The sequence below is a fragment of the Rhincodon typus genome, chromosome 6, assembly GCF_021869965.1.
Source record: "Rhincodon typus isolate 14 chromosome 6, sRhiTyp1.1, whole genome shotgun sequence".
Classification (NCBI taxonomy): domain Eukaryota; kingdom Metazoa; phylum Chordata; class Chondrichthyes; order Orectolobiformes; family Rhincodontidae; genus Rhincodon; species Rhincodon typus.
Genome location: NC_063337.1, coordinates 20479458 through 20502256, shown reverse-complemented (window position 1 = coordinate 20502256; position 22799 = coordinate 20479458). Strand labels below are relative to the sequence as shown.

Sequence of the window (22799 nt, the reverse complement as noted above, 5' to 3'; positions counted from 1 at the left end):
AACCATGGTGTTGAGGGCAAGGTACTGACATGGATAGAGGATCAGCTGACTGGCAGAAGGCAGGGAGTTCTTTTTACTCATTCACGGGAAGTGGGCATCATTGGTTAGGCCAGCATTTATTGGCCATCCCAAATTACCCAGAGGGCAGTTAAGAGTCAACCATATTGCTGTGGGTCTGGAGTCACATGTAGGCCAGACCAGACAAGGATGGCTATTTCCTTCCCTAAAGGACATTAATGAGGTTTTTCCAACATTTGGCAATGGATTCATTGTAATCATTAGACTATTAATTCCAGATTTTTATTGAATTCAAATTCTACCATCTACCATGGGAGGATTCAAAGCTAGCTCCCCAGAACAATACCTGGGTCTCTGGATTAACAGGCCAGCGATAATACCACTAGGCCATCGCCTAGATAAAGGATCTTTTCCAGGATGCAACTGGTGACTAGTGGAGTTCTGCAGGGGTCAGTGGTGGGACCACAACTATTCACGTTATAAATTAACAATCTGGATGAAGATATTGAAGGTATTGTTGCTAAATGTGCAGATGACACAAAGGTAGCTGGAGGGACAGGTGGTGTCAAGGATGCGGGGAGGCAGCAGAAGGATTTGGACATGCTAGGAGTGTGGGCAAAGAAGTGGCAGATGGAATAGAATGTGGGAAAGTGTGAAGTTATGCACTTTGGTAAGAAGAATAACAGTGTGGACTGTTCTCTAAATGGGGAAAGTCTTTGGAATCTGAAGCACAAAGGGACTTGGGAGCTCTAGTTCAGGATTCTCTTAATGTTAACATGCAAGTTCAGTTGACGGTTAGGAAGGCATTGTTTGCATTCATTTCAAGAGGGCTAGAGTACAAGACCAGGGATGTATGGTTGAAACTGTGTAAGGCTCTGGTCAGACCATATTTGGAATATTGTGAGCATTTTGGGCCCTGTATCTAAGGAAGAATGTGTTGGCCTTAAAAGGGGCCAGAGAAGATTCACAAGAAAAATAAAAACTGAAAGAACTGCGGATGCTGTAAATCAGAAACAAAAACAAAGATGCTGGCCAAGCTCAGCAGGTTTGGCAGCATCTGTGAAGAAAAAATCAGAGTTAACATTTCAGGTCCGGTGACCCTTCCTCAGAACTGCGGTGGATCTCTGGAATGAAGGGCTAATCAGATGAGCAGCATTTGAGGACTCTCAGTACTCAATGGAGTTTAGAGTGATGAGGTAAGGATCTGATTGCAATTTATGGAAATACTGAGAGGCCTGCATACAGTAGACAAGGAGAAGATGTTTCCATTAATATGTAGACTGAGACCTAAGGGCACAGCCTCAGAGTGAAGGCATGATGCTTTAGACCTGAGATGAGGAGAATTTCTTCAGCCAAAGGGTTGTGAATCTGAAGAACTCATTGCTGCAGAATGCTTTGGAGACCAAATCTTTGGGAGATAGATAGGTTCCTGATTAATAAGAGGATCCAGGGTTACGGGGAGAAGGTAGGAGAATGGGGTTGAGAAACATATCAGCCATGATCGATTGGCATAGTAGACTCGATGGGCTGAATAGCTTAATTCTATTCTACCTTATGGTTTTATAAATTGAGCAATCTACACAGGATGCAATTCTCCAAAGTGCTGCAGGATGTAGCATATGGACCTGGGAGGCCTGTGCAGCTGGAAAGACAATGAGGGGGAATTCTGAGCCTAAAAACAGTATCTTGTACAAGGAAAATAGAATTATTATCTCCAAGAAGATGAGAAAAGAGATATCGTAATGCATTCACGCAAGCAGTCAAGGAATTAAATGTATTCTGAGGAAGGCAAAGTGCTCTACTGACCAAACACGAGCTGTGTGATTAATGACCACATCAGTAAGTGCAGACGAAGCCAAGTAAGCTAAAGAGCTGCTTATAATGCTTCCTGCTTCAGAACTTCAACCCAACTTCATCATGGCTAATACTGTGGGAAATGTAGTTCTGACCATGTGGATGAACAGGGGCAATTGGTGCGGAAAGACTACAACTCCTGGATAAATTTCAGGAAAAACTGCAACAAAGCTGATAGGAGCTACATCTTAAAGAAAAAAGCCGAATTCAAGAATTTTGATACACTGTAGCAATTCATCACCTGGTTTAATGTTTTGCGATCGTATGTTAAATATACAAACATTTGTAGCTTTCTTTAAAATATTGCAAATGTTGTATAGCTTTATTGTTGGTCCACCTTAAATTGTAGACATTTATGTTTTTATTTAACCTTTATTTTCCCTCATGAACCTGTTCAGAGATGTTATTACACACCTTGGAATAGGTAGGACTTGCACCTGGAGCCTCCCAGACTCGGGGTAAGAACACTACCACTGCATTACATGTACATTTTTAAGTAACTTTTTAGTTTTGAAACTTAAGTGTATTTGGAATTGAACTCATTCCATGTTAGAAATAAAATGTTATATCTATATAATATAGGGGAATTGAGTTTAAGAGCCGCGAGGTTGTGCTGCAGCTCTATAAAATCCTGGTTAGACCACATTTGGAATATTGTGTTCAGTTCTCGTCGCCTCATTATATGAAAGACGTGGAAGCTTTAGAGAGGGTGCAGAGGAGATTTACTAGGATGCTGCCTGGACTGGAGGGCCAGTCTTTTGAGGAAAGGTTGAGGGAGCTAGGGCTTTTTTCATTGGAGCAAAGAAGGATGAGAGGTGACTTGATAGAGGTGTACAAGATGATGAGAGGCATTGATAGTGTGGATACCCAGAGACTTTTTCCCAGGGCAGAAATGACTATTACAAGGGGGCATAATTTTAAGGTGATTGGAGGAAGGTATAGGGGAGATGTCAGAGGTAGTTTCTTCACACAGAGAGTGGTGGGCGTGTGGAAATGCGCTGCTGGCAGTGGTAGTGCAGTCAGATAAATTAGAGACATTTAAGCGACTCTTGGATAGGTACATGGACGATACTATAATGTAGGGTATGCAGGGTAGATTGAGCTTAGTAGGATAATAGGTTGGCACAACATCTTGGGCCGAAGGGCCTGTACTGTGCTGTACTGTTCTATGTTCTATATGGTTGGGCCTCTGTTCCTGAATTTAGAGAGGAATAGTATGAACAACAAACATTGATTAAGTTGAAATTAAATGCAAATTCAAACAATTTTTTTTAATCAGGTGTTGAAATTGCTCCTCTGATGCTGCTTGGCCTGTTGTGTTCATCCAGCCCTACACCTTGTTATCTCAGATTCTCCTGCATCTGCAGTTCCTACTATCGTTGAAAATTATTTCTTTGCTTAATGTATGGTGTGCATTGCTGAAAAATGGTTTTGACCTGTTTTCTGGAACCTTCTTTGGTATTATGAGAGGGATCAGTAGCCAATGACAATAAATCCTTAATCAGATCACTCAGATTAAGAGAGGCTCAGTGATAAAGCCCTGAGTCCAGATTCCATTTGTCTCATAAATTTACAGACGAAAGTAAATTCAATTCTAAACTGGACAAAAGGTGGGATTGAATGCTTTCCGAGTTTATGCAGGAATGGCCCTGGTGAAGAGTGGCTGGCTGTGGAGACAAAGTGAGTGTTTTTGAAGTGTAGATTTGTTTGGAGACATAATTCTGAAAAGGATTTAGAATATACAGCCGTACATTAATTTTATTAAGTTTAAATTTCACATCCATTGGAAGCTTATAATGACTGTTTGAAGTAATTCAAACAATCAGTAGTTCCAGTAATGTTCACAGTTTTACCATATTTTCAAATGACTTGTATTAAGAAACATAATATCCCCACTCATACGACAGGTTTTTTTAAGAGGGAGCAGTTTTAATTTAGAGTCATAGAGATCCGAAGCAAAGAGAAAAGGCCCTTCAACCCATCTAGTCTGCAATTATTTATAATTAGCCATTGACTTTAATAGCAGTATACACAATGGGTTTCTTGAATTATTCATTAACACATGAATGTCATAAAGGGCGTATAAAATACATGAAGAAAATATGTAACTTTGTCTGTATGCAGCCTCAATTCTTCGGAGATGGAAGAAGAACTGGTTTGATTTGTGGCTGGATGGTATCCTTGTATATTATGAAGATGAAAATCGTCGTCAGCTGGAAGACAGTATCCATCTAAAAATAAACTGCATAAATATAAAGGCAGGGTATGAATGCATAGGTAAGCATTTACTGTTATTTGTACAGTTTGCAATGTCATGTTTCAAAAGTCATCAATAAGCTAACTAAACATGTTTAAGGTTGAGGACATTTGAAATTCATTTGATGCTGTGAGTAAAAATCTCCCAAGTGAAGTTTGGGCAGTTTCTGTCTTTTTGAATAGTTGATGTGAGAAGTGGTAAGGTTCATACTGATGCAGTAAATGTGGTATACTTGCCTACTATGGTGAGCAACGACCCATTAAACTTGCTTAGTGTGATAAGGTTCCTCTTCTTTGGGATTGAGGGGCGCATTTGTCTTCTCGTTGCTTTCCTGAGGCTTGAGTTTGTGTATCATTAGAAATAAAAAAAAATGTGATGGTGTAGAGGGTAGTATATCAGCATGGGACAATGTAATGTGTGGAGTGCCACATGGATTGGTGCTGGGACTTCAACTATTGACAATTTATATAATGACTTGGATGAAGAGACAGAAGGTATGGTTGCCAAATTTGCTGACAGAAAAAAGAGAGATCAGCAATTAAGATGTGTAGAGCACACAAGGAGTCTATGAAAAAGAATATAAATTGGTGAAGTGAGTGAACAAAGATGTGGCACATGGAACAGAATGTGGGAAAATATGAAATTATCCATTTTGGCAGTTGGAATAAAAACAATGATTCTTATCTAAGTAGTGACGATTGAAGAGATCTGAGAGGCAGAGAGATCTGGTTGTCCTCATGCATGAGTCACAGAAGGTTAGTCTGCAGGTACTTCAAGCACTTAAGAAAGCTAATAGAATATTATAATTTATTGCAAATTGAATTGAACACTAAAGCAGAAAATTAATGCTTCAGTTATGCAGGGTAATAGTGAGACCACATCTGGAGTACTGTGCACAGCATTGGTCTCCTTATTTAAGGATGTATGTAACTGCTTTGGAGGCAGTTCCGAAAAGGTTTACAAGACTAATACTTGGAATATGGGGGCTGTCTTATGAGGAAATGCTGGACAGCCTTGTATTGTATCTATTGGAGTTTAGAAGAGTAAAAGTTGATATGATTAAAACATTTTTTTGTATTCATTCACAGACAATGAATTTTGCTAGCTAGGCCAGCATTTATTGCCCATCCCCAATTGGCTCTACTGCACCTTTTACAAACAACATCAGTTTCATGGTCACCATTAGATTCCAAATTCCATATTTTTAAATTGAATCCAAATTCCACCATCTGCTGTGGTTGGATTCAAACCTGGGTCCCCAAAATATTACTGGGGCTTTCTGGATTAATAGTCTAGTCATTGCCTTCCCCTGCTTAACAGGGGAGATGCGGAGAGAATGCTTTGTCTTGTGGGTGAATCTAGAACCAGGGGTCACTTTTAAAAATCAGGGGTTTACTCAGTTAAACAAGGATGAGGCAATTTTTTTTCTGTCACATAGTTAAAAGTCTTTGGAACTCTTTTTTCCAAGAAGATAATGGCAACAGAATGCTTGAATATTTTTAAGACAGGGCTAGATACATTCTTGATTCAAAGGGGTAAAAAAATGTCAAGGGTAGGTGGGAATGCAGATTTGAGTTAACAATCAAATCGGCCATGATCTCATTGAATGGTAGAGCAGGGCTCAAGGGGCCACTTAACCTACTCTTCCTAATTTACGTGTTTGTTGAAATTGAGTAACTCCTTCACAATAATAAGACTACTCCTGTCTTGAGAAGGAGATCAAAATCTAGAATTGTTATCAAACAAGGCTGTGTGATAACTGCCGCAATATTTATAATCTACTTGACAGTGACTGCTCTTCTCATCAATCATCAGCAAAAGAAGGGTCACTGGACTCTACTTCCTCTCCACAGATGCTGCTAGACCTGCTGAGTTTCTCCAGCAATTTCTGATTTTGTTTCAGTTTTCCAGCATCCTCAGTTCTTCATTTTATTTTAATGATCAACTGCCTTTTGGTGTATTAAACACCTCCTGGATAGAAAACTTTTTTGCCTCAGTTGGTTCCGTGCTAAAACTAAACTGACCACTATAGACATAAATGATCTGCAGTTTATGGATGTTTTTAGTGTTATTGCTTACACTGCCCTAGGTTTATAAGCTACTGTCAAACTCCTCAATTCTGCAGACAAGAAACCTGGTGTATCCTTTTGAAAATTGTAAAAATGAAACCCTGATATCAATCTGATCAGCTAAATATTGTGGCAGAACAGACTCTGGAATGTGTTGAGCACTTAGCCCCCACTCCAAGATCTAGATCATTTTTATGTATCTGAAAAAGCACCAGTCTGTGTACTGACCCCTTTGGAACTCTCCTACAAACCTTCCTCCGCACCAAAAAACTTCAGGTTCTGCAGGTGCTGGAGATCTGAAATAAAGCAGAAAGTGCTGGAGAAACACAGCAGGTCTGGCAACAACTGTGGAGAGAGAAAAAAAAAGCTTCAAATCAAAATGACTCTCTTCTTCAGGACTAAAAGTTTAGGATTTGGACAAATCCCACATTTTCCATCTCCATGTGACTATTAATTCTATCCCAAATAATTGTTTTTAGAAGTTCCCACCACAAACATGGTCTATAGTTGCTGGGCCATTTCTGAACAAAGGCATAATGTTTATGATGCTCCAATCCTCCGATACCACCCCTGAATTCAGGGAAGATTGATAAATTGTTGCCAGTGCCTCTCCAATTTTCACTCTCATTCCTTCAAAAGCCTTGGATGCATCTCATCTGCTCCCAGGACCCTATTAACTTCAAGTACTGACAGCTTATTTACTAACCCTCTCCTTATCAATTTTAAACCCTTGTAGTGACTGTTTCCTCCTCTGTCACTGTGGCCTGTGCAGGTCTGCCTCATGACTAAAGGTGGATACAAAGTATTCATGAGCAACTTGGTCATGCCTCTTGACTCCTTGTGTAAATCCCGTCTTTGGTCCTTAATTGGCTTTACTCCACTTTTTATTACCCTTTCACTATTGATGTGGCGATAGATGTCTTTGGGATTTGATTAAGAGCAAAATGCTGTCAATGTTGGAAATCTGAAACAAGCACAGAGTGCTGGAGAAGCTCAGCAGGTCTGGCAGCATCCATGGAGAAACAGACAAAGTTAATGTTTTCAGTCCAATATGACTGTTCTTCAGAACATTTTGGGATTTATGTTATGTGAACTGTCAGTTTTTTTTTTGCTTCTTGCGTTTGCTTTTTCAACTCCCTTTTGCACCTCCAATATTCAGCTTGATTTTCAATTGTATTTATTACTTTACACGCAGCAATGATGATGAGAAGTCTGGCACTTTGGAGGTGCTGTACAATTCAGTCAATACGACAATGTCCAATTCTTGTTTAACTGGCCTACATGACGGCTTTCCCAATGTTAGCCCACATCACCATATGTTAGCATGCAGAGTTTTGCCATATCAGCTGGGCAGATTGTGACTTAGTCATTTCTGGTGCCTAAGTTGATGGCAGGAGATGGGCAGGTTTTATTCTTAATTGACATTTCCACAGCAGTATGATGCAACTGATTGCCTTGCTAGGCCATTTCAGAAGAGAGGGAAGAAACTATCAGATCACTGTGGATTTGGATTCCAATGTAGGCCAGGTTGGATAACGAAGGTGGATTTCCTTCCCTAAAGAATATTGATGAACCATCCGCTGATTCCTGACTGATTCCACTGAAACTGAGTGAGAAAATGCTTCTCAAATGTAGCATAGTTTTGGGCACCATATGCACTCAGGTTGCTCATAAACATTTTCAAACCAAAGACAACACCTTTTAAACCCATTACCACTTCTATCTTGAAGGAAATGGACAGCAGATACATGGGAAAGTTCCACCTGCAAGTTCCTCTTCAAGCCACTAACCATCCCGACATGGAAATATTTCATTGTTCCTTCAGTGCCATTGGGTCAAAATCCTCAAATTCCCTCCCAAACAGCTTTGTGGGTCTACCTACAGGACATGGACTGCAGTAGTTCAAGAAGGTAGCTCAATAACACTAGGGCAACTAAAGACAGGCAATAAATATCTGTCCAGCCAGCGATATTCACATCCCATGATTTTAAAAAAAAACAGAAAAAGGTCAGGGTGTCAGATTTGTGAAAGGTTAGACCATAAGACTATAAGAAATAGGAGCAGAATTAGGCCTTTCAACCCTTTGAGTTTACTCTGCTATTCGACCATGGCTAATATATTTCTCAACCCCATTCTCTTGCCTTCTCCCCATAACCCCTGATCCCCTTACCAATAAAGAACCCATCTCTGTCTTAAATACACTCAATGACTTGGCCTCCACAGCTCTCTGCAGCAATGAGTCATTCTCAGTGGATTTGGAATTGAATCATGAAAGGGTGAAGTTTGATTTCATTTGATTTATTATTGTGACATGCACCTAAGTACAGTGAAAAGTTTTGTTTTGCGTGCAGCACAGCAGGTCATAACATACAAAGACACAAAGATCATAGGGTGGTTGAATGCAATAAGGAATACAAAGTTACAACTGCAAACAAGGTGTACAAAAGGCAAGATCAACATTAGATTTGAAATTTGAAAGGTCAATTCAGAAGTCTAATAACAGTGGAGGAGATGCTGTTCTTCAACCTTTGGCACATGTGTTTAAACTTTTGTATCTTCTGCCTGATGGGAGAGGTTGGAAGAGATTATGACTGGGGTAGGAGGGGTCTTTGATGATGTTAGCTGCCTTTCCGCAGCAACAAGAAGTGTCAATGGAGTCAATGGATGGAAGGTTGGCTTACGTGATAGTCTGGACTGTGTTCATAACTCTCTATAGTTTCTTACGGTCCTGGGCGGAGCAGTTGCCGTACCAAACTGCGATGGATCCAGATAGAATGCTTTCTATGGTGCATCTGTGAACATTGGTGAGGGTCCTTATAGAAATGCTGAATTTCCTTAGCCTCCTGAGGAAGAAGATGTGTTGTTGTGCTTTATCCAGCCGCTGAATGACATGAGTGATGGTGAATCAGTTGCAAAATTACAACAAGAATGGAAAATTGAGATTCCCAACAAGGTTTTAACGGCTAGATGAGAATCTCACTAGAAAATGGCAAAAAGCCTATTTGAATGCATTAACATTCCATTATTACTTAATCTTGCTTCATTTATATCCAAATTGCTATTTTCCCTGGTAATGAAGAGAAACTAAACAGCAACAATTCACAACTTAAAGGTATTAATGTCTGGGCAGTAACCACCTGCACCCTCTGCCTATAAAGATTGGCATCAGACAAGCACCAGCCTCACTACATCATCATGTCATATCTCATATTCACTTCTCACCTCTTCACTTCACTTTGGAGCACACCAACACGTTAAGTTGCAATGGTCCTGACAGATGACTTTGCACACTGGGTCGAAACTCATCTCATGATCAGGTCAGAAATCACACCAAACCAGGTTGTAGTCCAACAAGTCTTTTTGAAAACAGAAGCTTTTGGAGCCTCAGGCCTTCTTCAGGTGTTAGTGAGAGAGGTAGTATCACACACAGAATTTATAAGTAAAAGATCAAAGGTTCACACCATTGATGAGGATGTACCAAACAAACCTAAGATGCTGTTAAATCTTTAACCAGTTAGAAGGTTTTAATTGATTAATATGTTCATGTAAATCATTTCATCAGAGAACACATGAACGCCAGATTTATCAGCCACACTCTCAAGGTAGTGCACAATGTCACCCAGGTACAACACAGCGCCATCCATGCTCTCAAGACCAGTTGCAACATTGTCATCAAACCAGCAGAAAAAGGAGGAGCCATTGTCATACAGAATAGAATAGACTTACTGCAAGGAAGTGTACTGACAGCTGAACAACCAGGAAGACTACAGATGACTACCTGTTGATCTGACCAAGGAACACACCTGCTAACTGAACAGACTGATGAAGACTTTTGATCCAGTCCTTCAGAGTACCCAACGCACTCTCATCTCACGTACTTCCTGCATAGGGGACTTCTACTGCGTTCCAAATTTACACAAAGCCAACACTCCTGGACGTCCCATTGTGTCAGGCAATAGGACGCTGTGTGAAAACCTCTCTGTCTATGTCGAGGGCATCTAGAAACCCATTGTACAGGGAACCCCCAGCTTTTGTTGCGACACAGATTTCTTAACGAAACTCAGCACTAACAGCCCAGTCCACCAGGAACATTCTTTGTCATAATGGATGTTTCAGCACTCTATACCAGCATCCCCCACGACAACAGCATTGACGCAACAGCCTCAGTACTCAATACCACTAACTGCCAATTTCCAGACGCAATCCTACAACACATCCGCTTCATCCTCGAACACAACATCTTCCCCTTCGACAACTAGTCCTTCATCCAGACACAGGAAACAGCCATGGGGACCAGATTTGCTCCCCAATATGCCAATATTTACATGCACAGGTTAAAACAAGACTTCTTTGCTGCACAGAACGTCCAACCAATGCTATACACCAGGTATATTGATGACATTTCTTCCTTTGGACTCATAGTGAGGAATCACTGAAATAATGACATAGCTATGTCAACAAGTTTCATCCCACCATCAGATTTACCATGGACTACACTTTAGAATCAGTCTCATTCTTGGACACACGCATCTCCATCAGGGATAGACACCTTGGTACCTCACTCTACTGCAAGCCCACGGATTACCTCACAATGCTGCACTTCTCTAGCTTCCACCCGAAGCATATTAAAAAATCCTTCCCCTATGCATACACAGAATCTGTTCAGATGAGAAGGAATGAGACAGACACCTGAAGGTTTTGAAGGACGCCCTCATAGGAACAGGATACGATGCTCAACTCATCAATCACCAGTTCCAACGTGCCATAGTGAAAAACCGTAATGATCTCCTCAGAAGACAGACACAGGATATATCCGATAGGGTGCCTTTCGTTGTACAGTACTTCCCAGGAGCGGAGAAACTATGCCATGTTCTTCGCAGCCTTCAACACATTATCGATGACGATGAGCACTTCACCAAGATCTTCTCCACGCCTTCACTTCTCGCCTTCAAATAACCGCCAAACCTTAAGCAGACCATTGTTCATAGCAAACTACCTAGCCTTCAGGACGACATTGATCACAACACTATACAACCCTGTCAGAGTAACCTCTGCAAGACATGTCAGATCATCAACATAGACACTACCGTCACGAGTGGGAACACCACCCACCATGTGCATGGCACACACTCATGTGACTTGGCCAACATTGTCCAACTTATACGCTGCAGTCAAGAAAGGCCCAAGGCATGGTACATTGGCAAAGCTGTGCAGACGCTATGGACACCGCGCAACAATCACCAGACAGGAATGTTCCCTCCCATTCCGGGAACGCTTCAGTGGGCAAGGACATTTGGCCTTGGATCTTCAGGTAAATGTCCTCCAAGGCAGACTTCGGGATACACAAGAACGCAGAGTCGCTAAGCAGAGGCTGATAGCCAAGTTCGGTCCCCATGAGAACAGCCTCAATTGGCATCTTGGGTTCATGCCGCACTACAGGTAACCCCACCACACTATACACTCTCTCTCTCACACAGACACACACATGCACACACTCACTCTCTCTCCCTCACTCACACACACACACACACAAATACACACATGAATCTATGGGGTGAATTTGATTTGCAGATACATTTTAATTTGTTCAAAAAGCACACGATTTATAGACAGTCAGTCAATATGGCGTTTTATAAAACTCCAAACCAAAACACAAACAGATTCTAAACAACATCTCTCACCTAACATGCATTGTCTGACCTAAAATGTCACCTCTTCTTTACACTGATAAAACCTTTAGTTTTCTCAGGACTGTGACTCAAAAGGATTTTGTGGATTTACATATACATATTAATCAATTAAAACCTTCTAACTGATTAAAGATTTAACAACATCTTAGGTTTGTTTAGTACATCCTCATCAATGGTGTGAATTTTTGATCTTTTACTTATAAATTCTCTGTCTGATACTAGCTCTCTCACTAACATCTGAAGAAGGACTGAGGCTCCGAAAACTTGTGTTTTCAAATAAACCTGTTGGACTATAACCTGGTGTCGTGTGATTTCTGACTTTGTCCACCCAGTCCAACACCAGCACCTCCACATCATTTCATGATCAAAACATGATCATGATTAGTTGAAGGGTCAAAAAAAAGGGGCACACTTTTAAAGTGAAAGGCAGGAAGTTAAGGGGGGATTTGAGGAAATATTTTTTCACCTAGAGGATGATGGGGTCTGAAATGCACTGCCTGGGAGGGAAGTTGAGGTTGGTAACCTCACAACCTTCAAAATGTACTTAGACAAACACTTCAAGTATCATAACATTTAAGGCTATGGCCCTAGTGCTGCTAAGTGGGACTAGTGTAGGTAGTAGTGTATTTTTGGTGGTATAGACTCAATGGGCTGAATGGCCACTTTTTTACTGTGTGATTCTATGAAGAGGGTACAATCTTAGGCCCCTTAGCTTGCTCTCTTAGCATTCACTTGCTTTGTACCTATTGGATGCTCACAGTATCTCACCTTTTAAAGTGAAAAAAACGACATCAGAATAAATATCTGCACAAACAATTTAAAATGACTGTTCAAAACTCTTTCGCAAGATATCAGCATCACTGGCAAGGCCAGTTTTTGTTTTTTAAAGTCATTCATGGGGCTAGACCAGCATTTCTGCCCAAAGGGCAGTTAAGAGTAATCTACATTGCTGTTGGTTTGGAGTCACATATTGGCCAGATTAAAGACAGCAGTTTCCTTCCCAAAAGGACATAATTGAACCAGATGGGTTTTATGACAATTGAAAGTGGTTATTTGATTGCCATTAGACAGATTTTTCACTCCAGCCTTTCAATGAATTAAAATTTCAAACTTTGAAATTTTCTCCTGTCAACAATGTTCGAGAGCATTAATATACATATCAGGAAAAACAATAGTCCCAACATCGACCCCTGGGGAACTCAAGTATAAACAGCCCAAAAAAAATCCATTGACCATTACTCTCCATTTTCTCCGATGGCCAATTTTGTATCCACATTGCAATTTTCTCTTTATACCATGACCTGTATCCTTCCTCATAGGTCTGTTGTGTGGCATTGTATCAAAGTAATCCATGCATAACCTCATCAACTGCACTACCCCTCATTGAACTTATCCATTACTTCAGAAACCTGCAACAAGTTAATTAAATAAAAATATGAAAATATTAAATAAAAATATAAAAATATGAGAAATCCATGCTGAGTCTTAATCAACCCATACAGGGTTAAGGAAAATCCCAAAGCCTTTTATTCATTCATGAGGAGCAAGAGGATAACTAGAGAGAGGGTTAGCCCACTCAAGGACAAAGGAGGGAAGTCATGCGAGGAGTCAGAGAAAATGAGTGAGATTCTTAATGAGTACTTGCGTCGGTATTCACTGAGGAGAAGGACATGACGGATGTTGAGGTTAGGGATATTTGATTACTCTAGCTCAAGTCAGCATAAGGAGGGGGGAAGTGTTGGGTATTCTAAAAGGCATTAGGGTGGACAAGTCCCCAGGTCCGGATGGGATCTATCCCAGGTTGTGAGGGAAGCGAGAGAGGAAATAGCTGGGGCCTTAACAGATATCTTTGCAGCATCCTTGAGCACGGGTGAGGTCCTGGAGGACTGGAGAATTGCTAATGTTGTCCCCTTGTTTAAGAAGGGTAGCGAGGATATTCCAGGTAATTATAGACCAGTGAGCCTGATGTCAGTGGTGGGGAAGCTGCTGGAGAAGATACTGAGGGATAGGATCTATTTACATTTGGAAGAAAATGGGCTTATTAGTGATAGGCAGCATCGTTTTGTGCAGGGAAGGTCATGTCTTACCAACTTGATAGAATTCTTTGAAGAAGTGACAAAGTTGATAGATGAGGGAAGGGCTGTAGATGTCATATACATGGACTTCAGTAAGGTGTTTGATAAGGTTCCCCATGGTAGGCTGATGGAGAAAGTGAAATCACATGGGGTCCAGGGTGTACTAGCCAGATGGATAGAGAACTGGCTGGGCAACAAGAGACAGAGAGTTGAAGTGGAAGGGAGTTTCTCAAAATGGAGAACTGTGACCAATGGTGCTCCACGGGGATCCGTGTTGGAACCACTGTTGTTTGTGATATGCATAAATGATCTGGAGGAAGGTATAGATGGTCTGATTAGCAAGTTTGCAGATGACACTAAGATTGGTGGAGTAGCAGATAGTGAAGGGGACTGTTGGAGAATGCAGCAGAATATAGATAGATTGGAGAGTTGGGCGGAGAAATGGCAGATGGAGTTCAATCCAGGCAAATGCGAGGTGATGCATTTTGGAAGATCCAATTCAAGAGCAAACTATGTGGTAAATGGAAAAGCCCTGGGGAAAATTGATGCACAGAGAAATCTGGGTGTTCAGGTCCATTGTACCCTGAAGGTGGCAACGCAGATCGATAGAGTGGTCAAGAAGGCATATGACATGCTTTCATTCATCGGACAGTGTATTGAGTACAAGAGTTGGCAGGTCATGTTACAGTTGTATAGGACTTTGGTTCGGCCACATTTGGAATACTGCGGATGTGGATGCTTTGGAGATGGTGCAGAGGAGGCTCACCAGGTTGTTGCCTGGTATGGAGGGTGCTAGCTATGAAGAGAGGTTGAGTAAATTAGGATTATTTACATTAGAAAGACGGAGATTGAGCAGGGACCTGATTGAGGTCTACAAAATCATGAGAGGTATAGACAGGGTGGAGAGCAAGAAGCTTTTTCCCAGAGTGGGGGACTCAATTACTAGGGGTCACGATTTCAAGGTGAGAGGGGAAAAGTTTAAGGGAGATATGCGTGGAAAGTTCTTTATGCAGAGGGTGGTGGATGCCTGGAACGCGTTGCCAGCGGAGGTGATAGAGGCGGGCACGATAGCGTCATTTAAGATGTATCTAGACAGATACATGAATGGGCAGGGAGCAAAGGGATACAGATCCTTGGAAAATAGGTGACAGGTTTAGATAGAGGATCTGGATTGGCGCAGGCTTGGAGGGCTGAAGGGCCTGTTCCTGTGCTGTAATTTTCTCTTCTTTGTTCTCTTATTTCACACTTTTTCCATGTGATACCTAATTCTATTCTGAATAATTGTTCCCAGAAGTTTCCCCATCACTGAAGTTAAACTGACTGGTCTGTCATTGCTGGGATTATCCTTACAATCTTTTTTGATCAAGGTCACAATGTTTGTAATTTTCCAGTCTTCAAGCACCTCCCCCGAGTTCAGCAAAAACTTAAAGTTTATGGGTAGCGTCCCTACAATTTTTACCCTCACTGCCTTCAAAATTGTAGGATGCATCTTATCCAGTCTCAGTGCCTTGTGAACTTTAAGTGACAACAATCATCCAAAAGATCTTCATCATTAATTTTGAATGATTCCAGTGACAGAGTTTCCTTCTGTCTAAAAGACAGTGTGTTTGGATAAGGGGGTCATTTTCAGGGTGGCAACTTGTAACTACTGGAATACAGCAAGGATCAATGCTGCGGCCATGATTATTTATAACATATATAAAAACTTGGTTGAGGAAAGTGAATGTACTGTAGCTATGTTTCAGGATAGCACAGTCTGCAGAGAGATCTGGACAGGTTAAGCATGTGAGCAAAAAACTTGGCAGATTGAACATGATGTGGGAAAGTGTGAGGTTATGCACTTTGGCAGGAAGAATAGAGGAGCTGAATATTGCTTAAATCAAGAAAGACTATAGAAAGTTAAGAACAGTGGGTTTTTGGAGCCCTCATGCATAAATCAAAAATCTAGCATTCAAGTTCAGCAGGCAATAGGGAAAGCAAATGGAATATTGACCTTTATTTCAAAGGAAATTGAATTTGAAGGCATTTGAAGAGTCGGTGTAAGTACAATGGACCATATAGCCTTCTTCCGTACCATAAATGTTAGCATTGTAGCTATACTGGAATAGCTTGGCTCAGAGTATAAATCTGTTTACAAAATTTTTTGAACTTGAGAGAGCAACTGTATTCACACCTGGATTCCAACAGTTCAAGTTGCTAGGCAGGAGAATTTAACATAAATTTGTTTCTATCTCATGATGATTTTAGTGTATATCTATCAGCAAACACAACAACTTCATGTTATTCCCCCTACTTCAAAGCAAAGGCTCTCAACTAGATATTGCTGAACATTGCAGCATTTGTAGGAAGAAATTGAATTGATAGGCAAAATCTTGCACTTTTTTCTAAGCAGTTTTAAAAACAATAGGGATGACCTATTCCATGGCATTCCTCCAAATATCATAATAGGGAGAAAGTCAAAGAAATGTATAAAATAAACAAAAATTCTAAGATATTATCCATAGTATATAGGTTTGTTGAGTGGACCACAAGGTAGAGATGACCGTTTGGGACTGGTGATGTTTTCTGGGTGTTAAATTAATCATTTACAGGTTCACACCTGAGCTAAGGTATGTGCATGTTGCGCCCAACTTTACTTACAGCAGAATTTAGCACAAACATAAATAGGATGTAAACTCATGTATCCTGGCACTTAAATTATTTAAACAAGCCCTGATTAGCTTTCTAATAAAGTTATTTTGTAAAACTGATATCCAAATAGCTAAGCAGTAACAGGGTACATGATTCTATTTTTTCCTTGCTTGTGATTTTTTGTTACTATTTACCTTTTACAGAGGGCTTGCCACCAGAACAAAGCAGTAGAGAATGTATGCTGATGATTTACCTAAGGGATGGTTCAAAACTGGCACTTAGTGCAGACAGTGCTGATGATGCATTGTAAGTATATCACTCCTGATCTCTTTCTACAGAAAATTTATGTATCAAACGTAATAAAATAATGTGTTCAGTGAGTGCTATTGTGAACATGTTGTAAATCTATTAAGCCGATTCCCAAGGGAAGCATGAATCACTTAGCATTGATTTACTCAAATGCAGATTAGATTGATTTTAGAAAATGATATTTTGTGATACAGTATTTGAGATCAGATATGATAAGTTCAGTATAATTGGCAGGAGCAGGTGACTGTGTATTTCTATTTCTCAAAACTTTCCACCACTGGAGGTTTTCTTATCTCACGTCTTGTTCTGCTGGTTATTAATTTATAAAGTTTGATTGCTGTAGTTAATCAACAACTCTCATTATTGTTCTGTCATGCAGCTACAATGATGGTAGAAAGCAATCTCATTGGTTTGCTTCCTATTCTCCATGCAGCTTCCTTGATTTTTTGAGGATCATCAAACCATAATTTATGCCATGATTTTACTGCAGGGCAGGACAAGGAAACTGGCCTCAAGTGTACCTCAGGCAGAACAGGGATCAAAACTCATGCTGTTGTCATTTTACTGAACCACATGTAAGATATCTAATTAACTAAGCTACCTCGCACCCCTCTTTTGGTCTTACATTTCCAATATTAATTGCTAGCAGACAATCTTACTATATTTGATGGTTGAAATTGCATGAAATCAAGGTTTTATAATAATAGGATTAAATCAAGGGTTTATAATAATAGGATAGTTGCCATAATGCTGCTAAAGTATTGATTTCAGAAAAAGTACTGAGTCCAATAGTGAATTGTTCATCTACATTTTAAAGGAGGCGGCTCTGACTATGAGACTTGCAGATTCTGAGTGCAAAACTGAATACAAGGTTGCCTTAGAAATAAATTAGAAGTAAAATAATTGAATCACATTACACTAAAGTATTCCTTAAAGCTGTTTACAATGCAAACAAAATACAATACAATCCAAAAATAAATCTAGGATATAACATAAGCCTTAATTTTCAAACCACCTTGCTGTAGAGACTTATGGTTTCCTTATAAATCTTGACATTGCCTGACAAGAGAAGTTTTCTGATAATCTCTTCAAAGCAATAAATGTCTGCCCAAAGCAATCAGGGCAGGACTTATACATTTAAGGGTAGGGTCATGGGGAGTGTAGCCAAACAAAGAGACCTTGGGGTGCAGGTTCATAGTTCTTTGAAGGTGGAGTCACAGGTTAACAGGGTATTGAAGAAGGTGTTTGGTACACTTGCCTTTATTGGTCATGCATTGACTATAGGAGTTGTGACATCATGTTGTGGCTGTACAGGACATTGGTGAGGCCACTTTTGGAATATTGCATTTAATTCTGATCTCCCCGTTATAGGAAAGATGTTGTGAAACTTGAAAGGGTGCAGAAAAGACTTACAAGGATGTTCAGATACCACAGTGTGGAGCTGGAGGAACACAGCAGGCCAGGCAGCATCAGAGGAACAGGAAAGTTGACGTTTTGGGTTGGGACCCTTTTTCTGAAGAAGCGTCCCGATCCAAAACATCAACATTCCTGCTCCTCAGATGCTGCCTGACCTGCTGTGTTCTTCCAGCTCCACGCACTGTGTTATCTCTGACTCCAGCATCTGCAGTCCTTACTACCTCTTAGCAAGGATGTTGCCAGGACTGGAGGGTTTGAGCTATAGGGATAGGGTAAATAGGCTGGGGCTATTTTCCCTGGAACATTGAAGGCTGAGGGTTGACCTTATAGAGGTTTGTAAAATCATGAGGGACATGGATAGGGTGAACAGCCAAGGTCTTTTTCCCAGGGTAGGGGAGTCCAAAACTAGAGGGCATAGGTTTAAGGTGAGAGGGGAAAGATGTAAAAGGGACCTAAGGGGCAACCATTTCATGCAGAGGGTGGTGCGTGTATGGAATGAGCTGCCAGATGAAGTGGTGGGCACGGGTACAATTACATTTAAAAGTCACCTTGGTGGTTTCATGAATAGGAAGGGTTTAGAAGGATATGGCCCAAAAGCTGGCAGATGGGACTAGATTAATTTAGGATATCTGATTACATGGATAAGTTGTACCAAAAGGTCTGTTTCCATGCTGTATATCACTATGACTATGACTGAATAAGAGGAGTAGGCTGCTATGACCCGAAGGTAGGCAGGCAGCATCAGCTAGAAGAGCAGGACAGAGAAAAACCCTGAAACAGGGAGTCCCCACCTTCTAGAGGAAAGGAAAATAACATCCTGCGATAGGCAGTGAATATGGGCTTGAGGAACAGGTGACAGGAGGACCTCAAGACTGGCAGCCAACATTGCCTATTGAAATAGGCAAGGAAAGGACACTTTGACAGGCAGTCGGAGTGGCAGTGGTCTACAGGCCCCCAAACAGTAACCACAATGTGGGGCAAAGTGTACAAGAAATGATGGCCAAGCCATTGAAACCTAAATCCAATCACTGATTTTCTTAAAAAGAATATACAGAATTTTGGAAAATTATAGCCAATACATCCTCTATCTCTGTAGCTATCTGAAGAAATATTGGGTGCATGTGATAAAGGGATAGCAATAATTATAAATGACTTTAATCTACGTTATTAACTGGAAAAATCAGATTGACAGTAGCAGTCTGGATGCAGAGTTTATAAAATGCTTTCAAGACAGTTCCTTAGAGCAACACATTATAGAACCAACCAGAGAGCAGCTTGTATTTCAATTGTTATTGTGTAATGTGACAAGATTATTTAATAATTCAAATTAAATGCATCCCTTGATAGCAACTAACATAATATGATTGAATTTTACATTCCATTTGAAAGGCAAAATACTGTGTCTAAGACTAGTGTTTTAAACCTAAATAAGGGCAACTACATGAGCTTTTTAAATTTTTATTTATAGAAAGTGGTCATCAATGCTGGGCTAGCAATTATTACCCATTCCTAATTGTCTTTTGAGAAAGTGATATTGAGTTACCTTCTTGAACTGCTTCAATCCTTTTGCAATAGCTACCTCCACAACGCTGTTAGTGATTGAGTTCCAAATATATCCAGGGGTTTTCTGCATGATGTGGTAGCCAGAGCTAGAAGAAGAATGGTATACCAAAGTTTCATGGATGTGCTTGGAAGTATGATATGAAACTCCCAGATTTCAGTTTTCATTCCTGGGAGACACCAGCCAACCAAGGAGGGAAATGGTAACATCAGCTTTTGGAGGATGTACACTACCACAATGATCAGTGGCTACAGCTGCTAAGCAGCCAGCAGCATCAATGAAAGTTACAATCCACTTGACACTTGATATCCATTTCATGTGTGACGTTTGTGGGAAACATTGCCGCTCACTGTTGATTTATTCAGCTATTGGCAACAGTGCACTTTATTAAGCTATCTCATCCCGAACAGAGCTGCTGCATATCTGTTTTAGAATCACAACTCCGATGAAGAGTCATCTAGACTCGAAATGTTAGCTTGCTTTCTCTCCATGGATGCTGCCTGATCTGCTGTGATCTTCAGCATTTGTTGTTTTCAGACTAGTAGGTAATCTTGGGCTGAGGTGCCTGTCACAGAGGGAGGGCAGCAAAGGTTGGCAGCAAGGGTGTGGGTGTGATTGCTGCTGGCCTCACTCCTTCTCAATCTCTGGTCTGTCATTGAGGCACTGAGGGGATAAAAGATTTTAGCTGCATGACAGTAAGTCTGCAAGTGATAGCATAAGATCCTTAAGTTGTCATTAATTGAACATTAAAGGTCTCAAATGAGAGTAAAACATGAAGATCAACTGTAGGCCTTCCCAACCAGAACTTATTTCCAGTAGAGGTGAGAAGGCAACAAGATTCTGGCACTCCACCATTTGCTAATTACATACTCTTCCTGACTCCAAGCTTGTCATCAGCGAGAACAAATGATTCTGCCTGTGGTTAAAAGGTGACCAAAGTTGGGAAATAAATATTCCAGAATACACAACACTTTGAAAAGACAAACCAGAGTGGAAAAGGAAGAGGGATAGCCCTGATAATAAAATATGATATAAGGACATTATTGGCAAAAGTATCTTGCCTTAGAAAATCTGTATGTAAATCAGCATGGGTGGAGATTAGGAATAGCAAGGATCAGAAAATGCTTGTGGGATGAGTTTATAGGACAACTAATAGTAGTTATATCACACATTGAACCAGAGAGTATTGGAGTTTGCAAAGGTCTAAGGGGAGAGCTAGCTAGGTTGATTGGAAAAATAGACAAAAACTATGGTTGTAAACAGTAGCAAACATTTAAAGAAACAATTCAAAATATCCAGCAAAAATATCTCACTGAAAAACTAAAACTAAAAGCTAAACCAAGGAAGATATATCCATAGATTACTGAGATAGTATAAGGTTAAAGTAAAACTTCATAATCTGGAAAAGAATAGTAATAAAATTGAAGAATTGAAGTAATTTGGAGACCGACAAGTGGCCACAAACTTGTTGATGAAAGGTGAAAGATTAGAGTATGAGAGTAAACTTCTCAAAAATCTTGTAAACAATAGTAAGAGTTTTTAGAAGTGTATGAAAAGGTAAAGAGTAACTAAGTAATATTTGTTCCTTAGTAGACCTAGACTAAAATCTGACATCCCCAGGACCTGATGGCCTACATCCTAGGGCTCCAAAAGAGATAGTTACAGAGATAGAGGATGTATTGGCTATGATTTTCCAAAATTCTGTATATTCTTTTTAAAAAAATCAGTGATTGGATTTAGGCTTCGATGGCTTGGCCATCATTTATTGCTCTTGAGAAGATAGTGAGGAATAGTCCCAGTAGGTTGGAAATTAGCAAATGTAACATTGCTGTTCAAGAAGGGATAAAAAGAGAAAACAAGAATTTACAAGCCAGTTGGTTGGACGTTAGCATTGGGAAAGTGCTGGAATCTATTATGAAATGAAAATATGTTTAAGAGAATGTTTAAGCTTTTTGAGGATGTAAATAGCAGCAGAGATAAAGGAGGGTTGATAGATGTGGCATATTTAGGTTTTCAGAAAGTTTTTGAAAAGGTCCCACACAGGAAGTTCGTAAACAAAATTAAAGCAAAGAAAATAGGGAGAATAAACCCGCATGGATTGAGAACGAGTTAATGGACAGAAAACGGTGTAGGAATAAATAGGTAATTTTCAGGCTTGGAGGCTGTGACCAGTGGGGTACTGTAGGATCAGTGCTTAAGTCCTAGCTATTCACAGTCTACATAAATGGTTTGAATCTGAGAATTAAATGTGAGATTCCCAAGTTTGCCTATGACATAAACTAGGTGAGAATGTGATTAAAAACAAATTACTGCAGATTTGAAGTAAAAGACTAATAGGTTTCTGTATCTTGAAAACACCAAAGGATATGGGGGTAGTGCAGCAAAATGATGTTGAAGTAGAAGTAGATGGAATTGAAGTAGATCAGCCATTTTCTCATTAAAGGGCTAAATGGCCTACTCCTGTTCCTATTTCTTATGTCCTTACAAGTGGGGCCATTTCAAGTTAGCAGGTTGTGACCAGTGGAATGTTGAAAGGATCAGTGCTGAGGCCTTAGGTATTTACCATCTGTATTAATGACTTAGCTGAAGAGATAGAAAGTAATATACCTAAGTTTGCTTTATAATACAAAGCAAAGTGAAAATGCAAGCATTCAAGAGGAGACAAAGAACCAGCAAAGAAATATAGGCGGATTAATTGAGTAGCCAACAAGGCGGCAGATGGAGTATAATGTGAAATAGTGTGATTACAAGGAAAAAGAGGTCTAGTTACAGTTATATGGGGAGTTGGTGAGTCCCCATTTGGAATTTTGGTCACCATAATAAAAGGAGGATATACTTGCATTGGAGTCAGTTTAGCAAGAGTTCACTAGGTTAGTCCATAAAATGAGAGGGTTAGAATTAAAATTAGAATTAGACTTA

General features: G+C 40.2%; 1 protein-coding gene across 1 annotated transcript in view; it reads left to right on the top strand.

Moving 5' to 3' along the window:
• The first annotated feature begins 3515 nt into the window (after nucleotides 1–3515).
• plekhb1 (pleckstrin homology domain containing B1) overlaps nucleotides 3516–22799 on the top strand; it is a 76661-nt gene continuing 57377 nt past the window's right edge. The window contains exons 1-3 of the mRNA XM_048597902.1: nucleotides 3516–3552; nucleotides 3997–4149; nucleotides 16798–16900. Coding sequence (XP_048453859.1) covers nucleotides 3516–3552; nucleotides 3997–4149; nucleotides 16798–16900 — 293 coding nt within the window. The remainder of the gene's footprint in view (nucleotides 3553–3996; nucleotides 4150–16797; nucleotides 16901–22799) is intronic.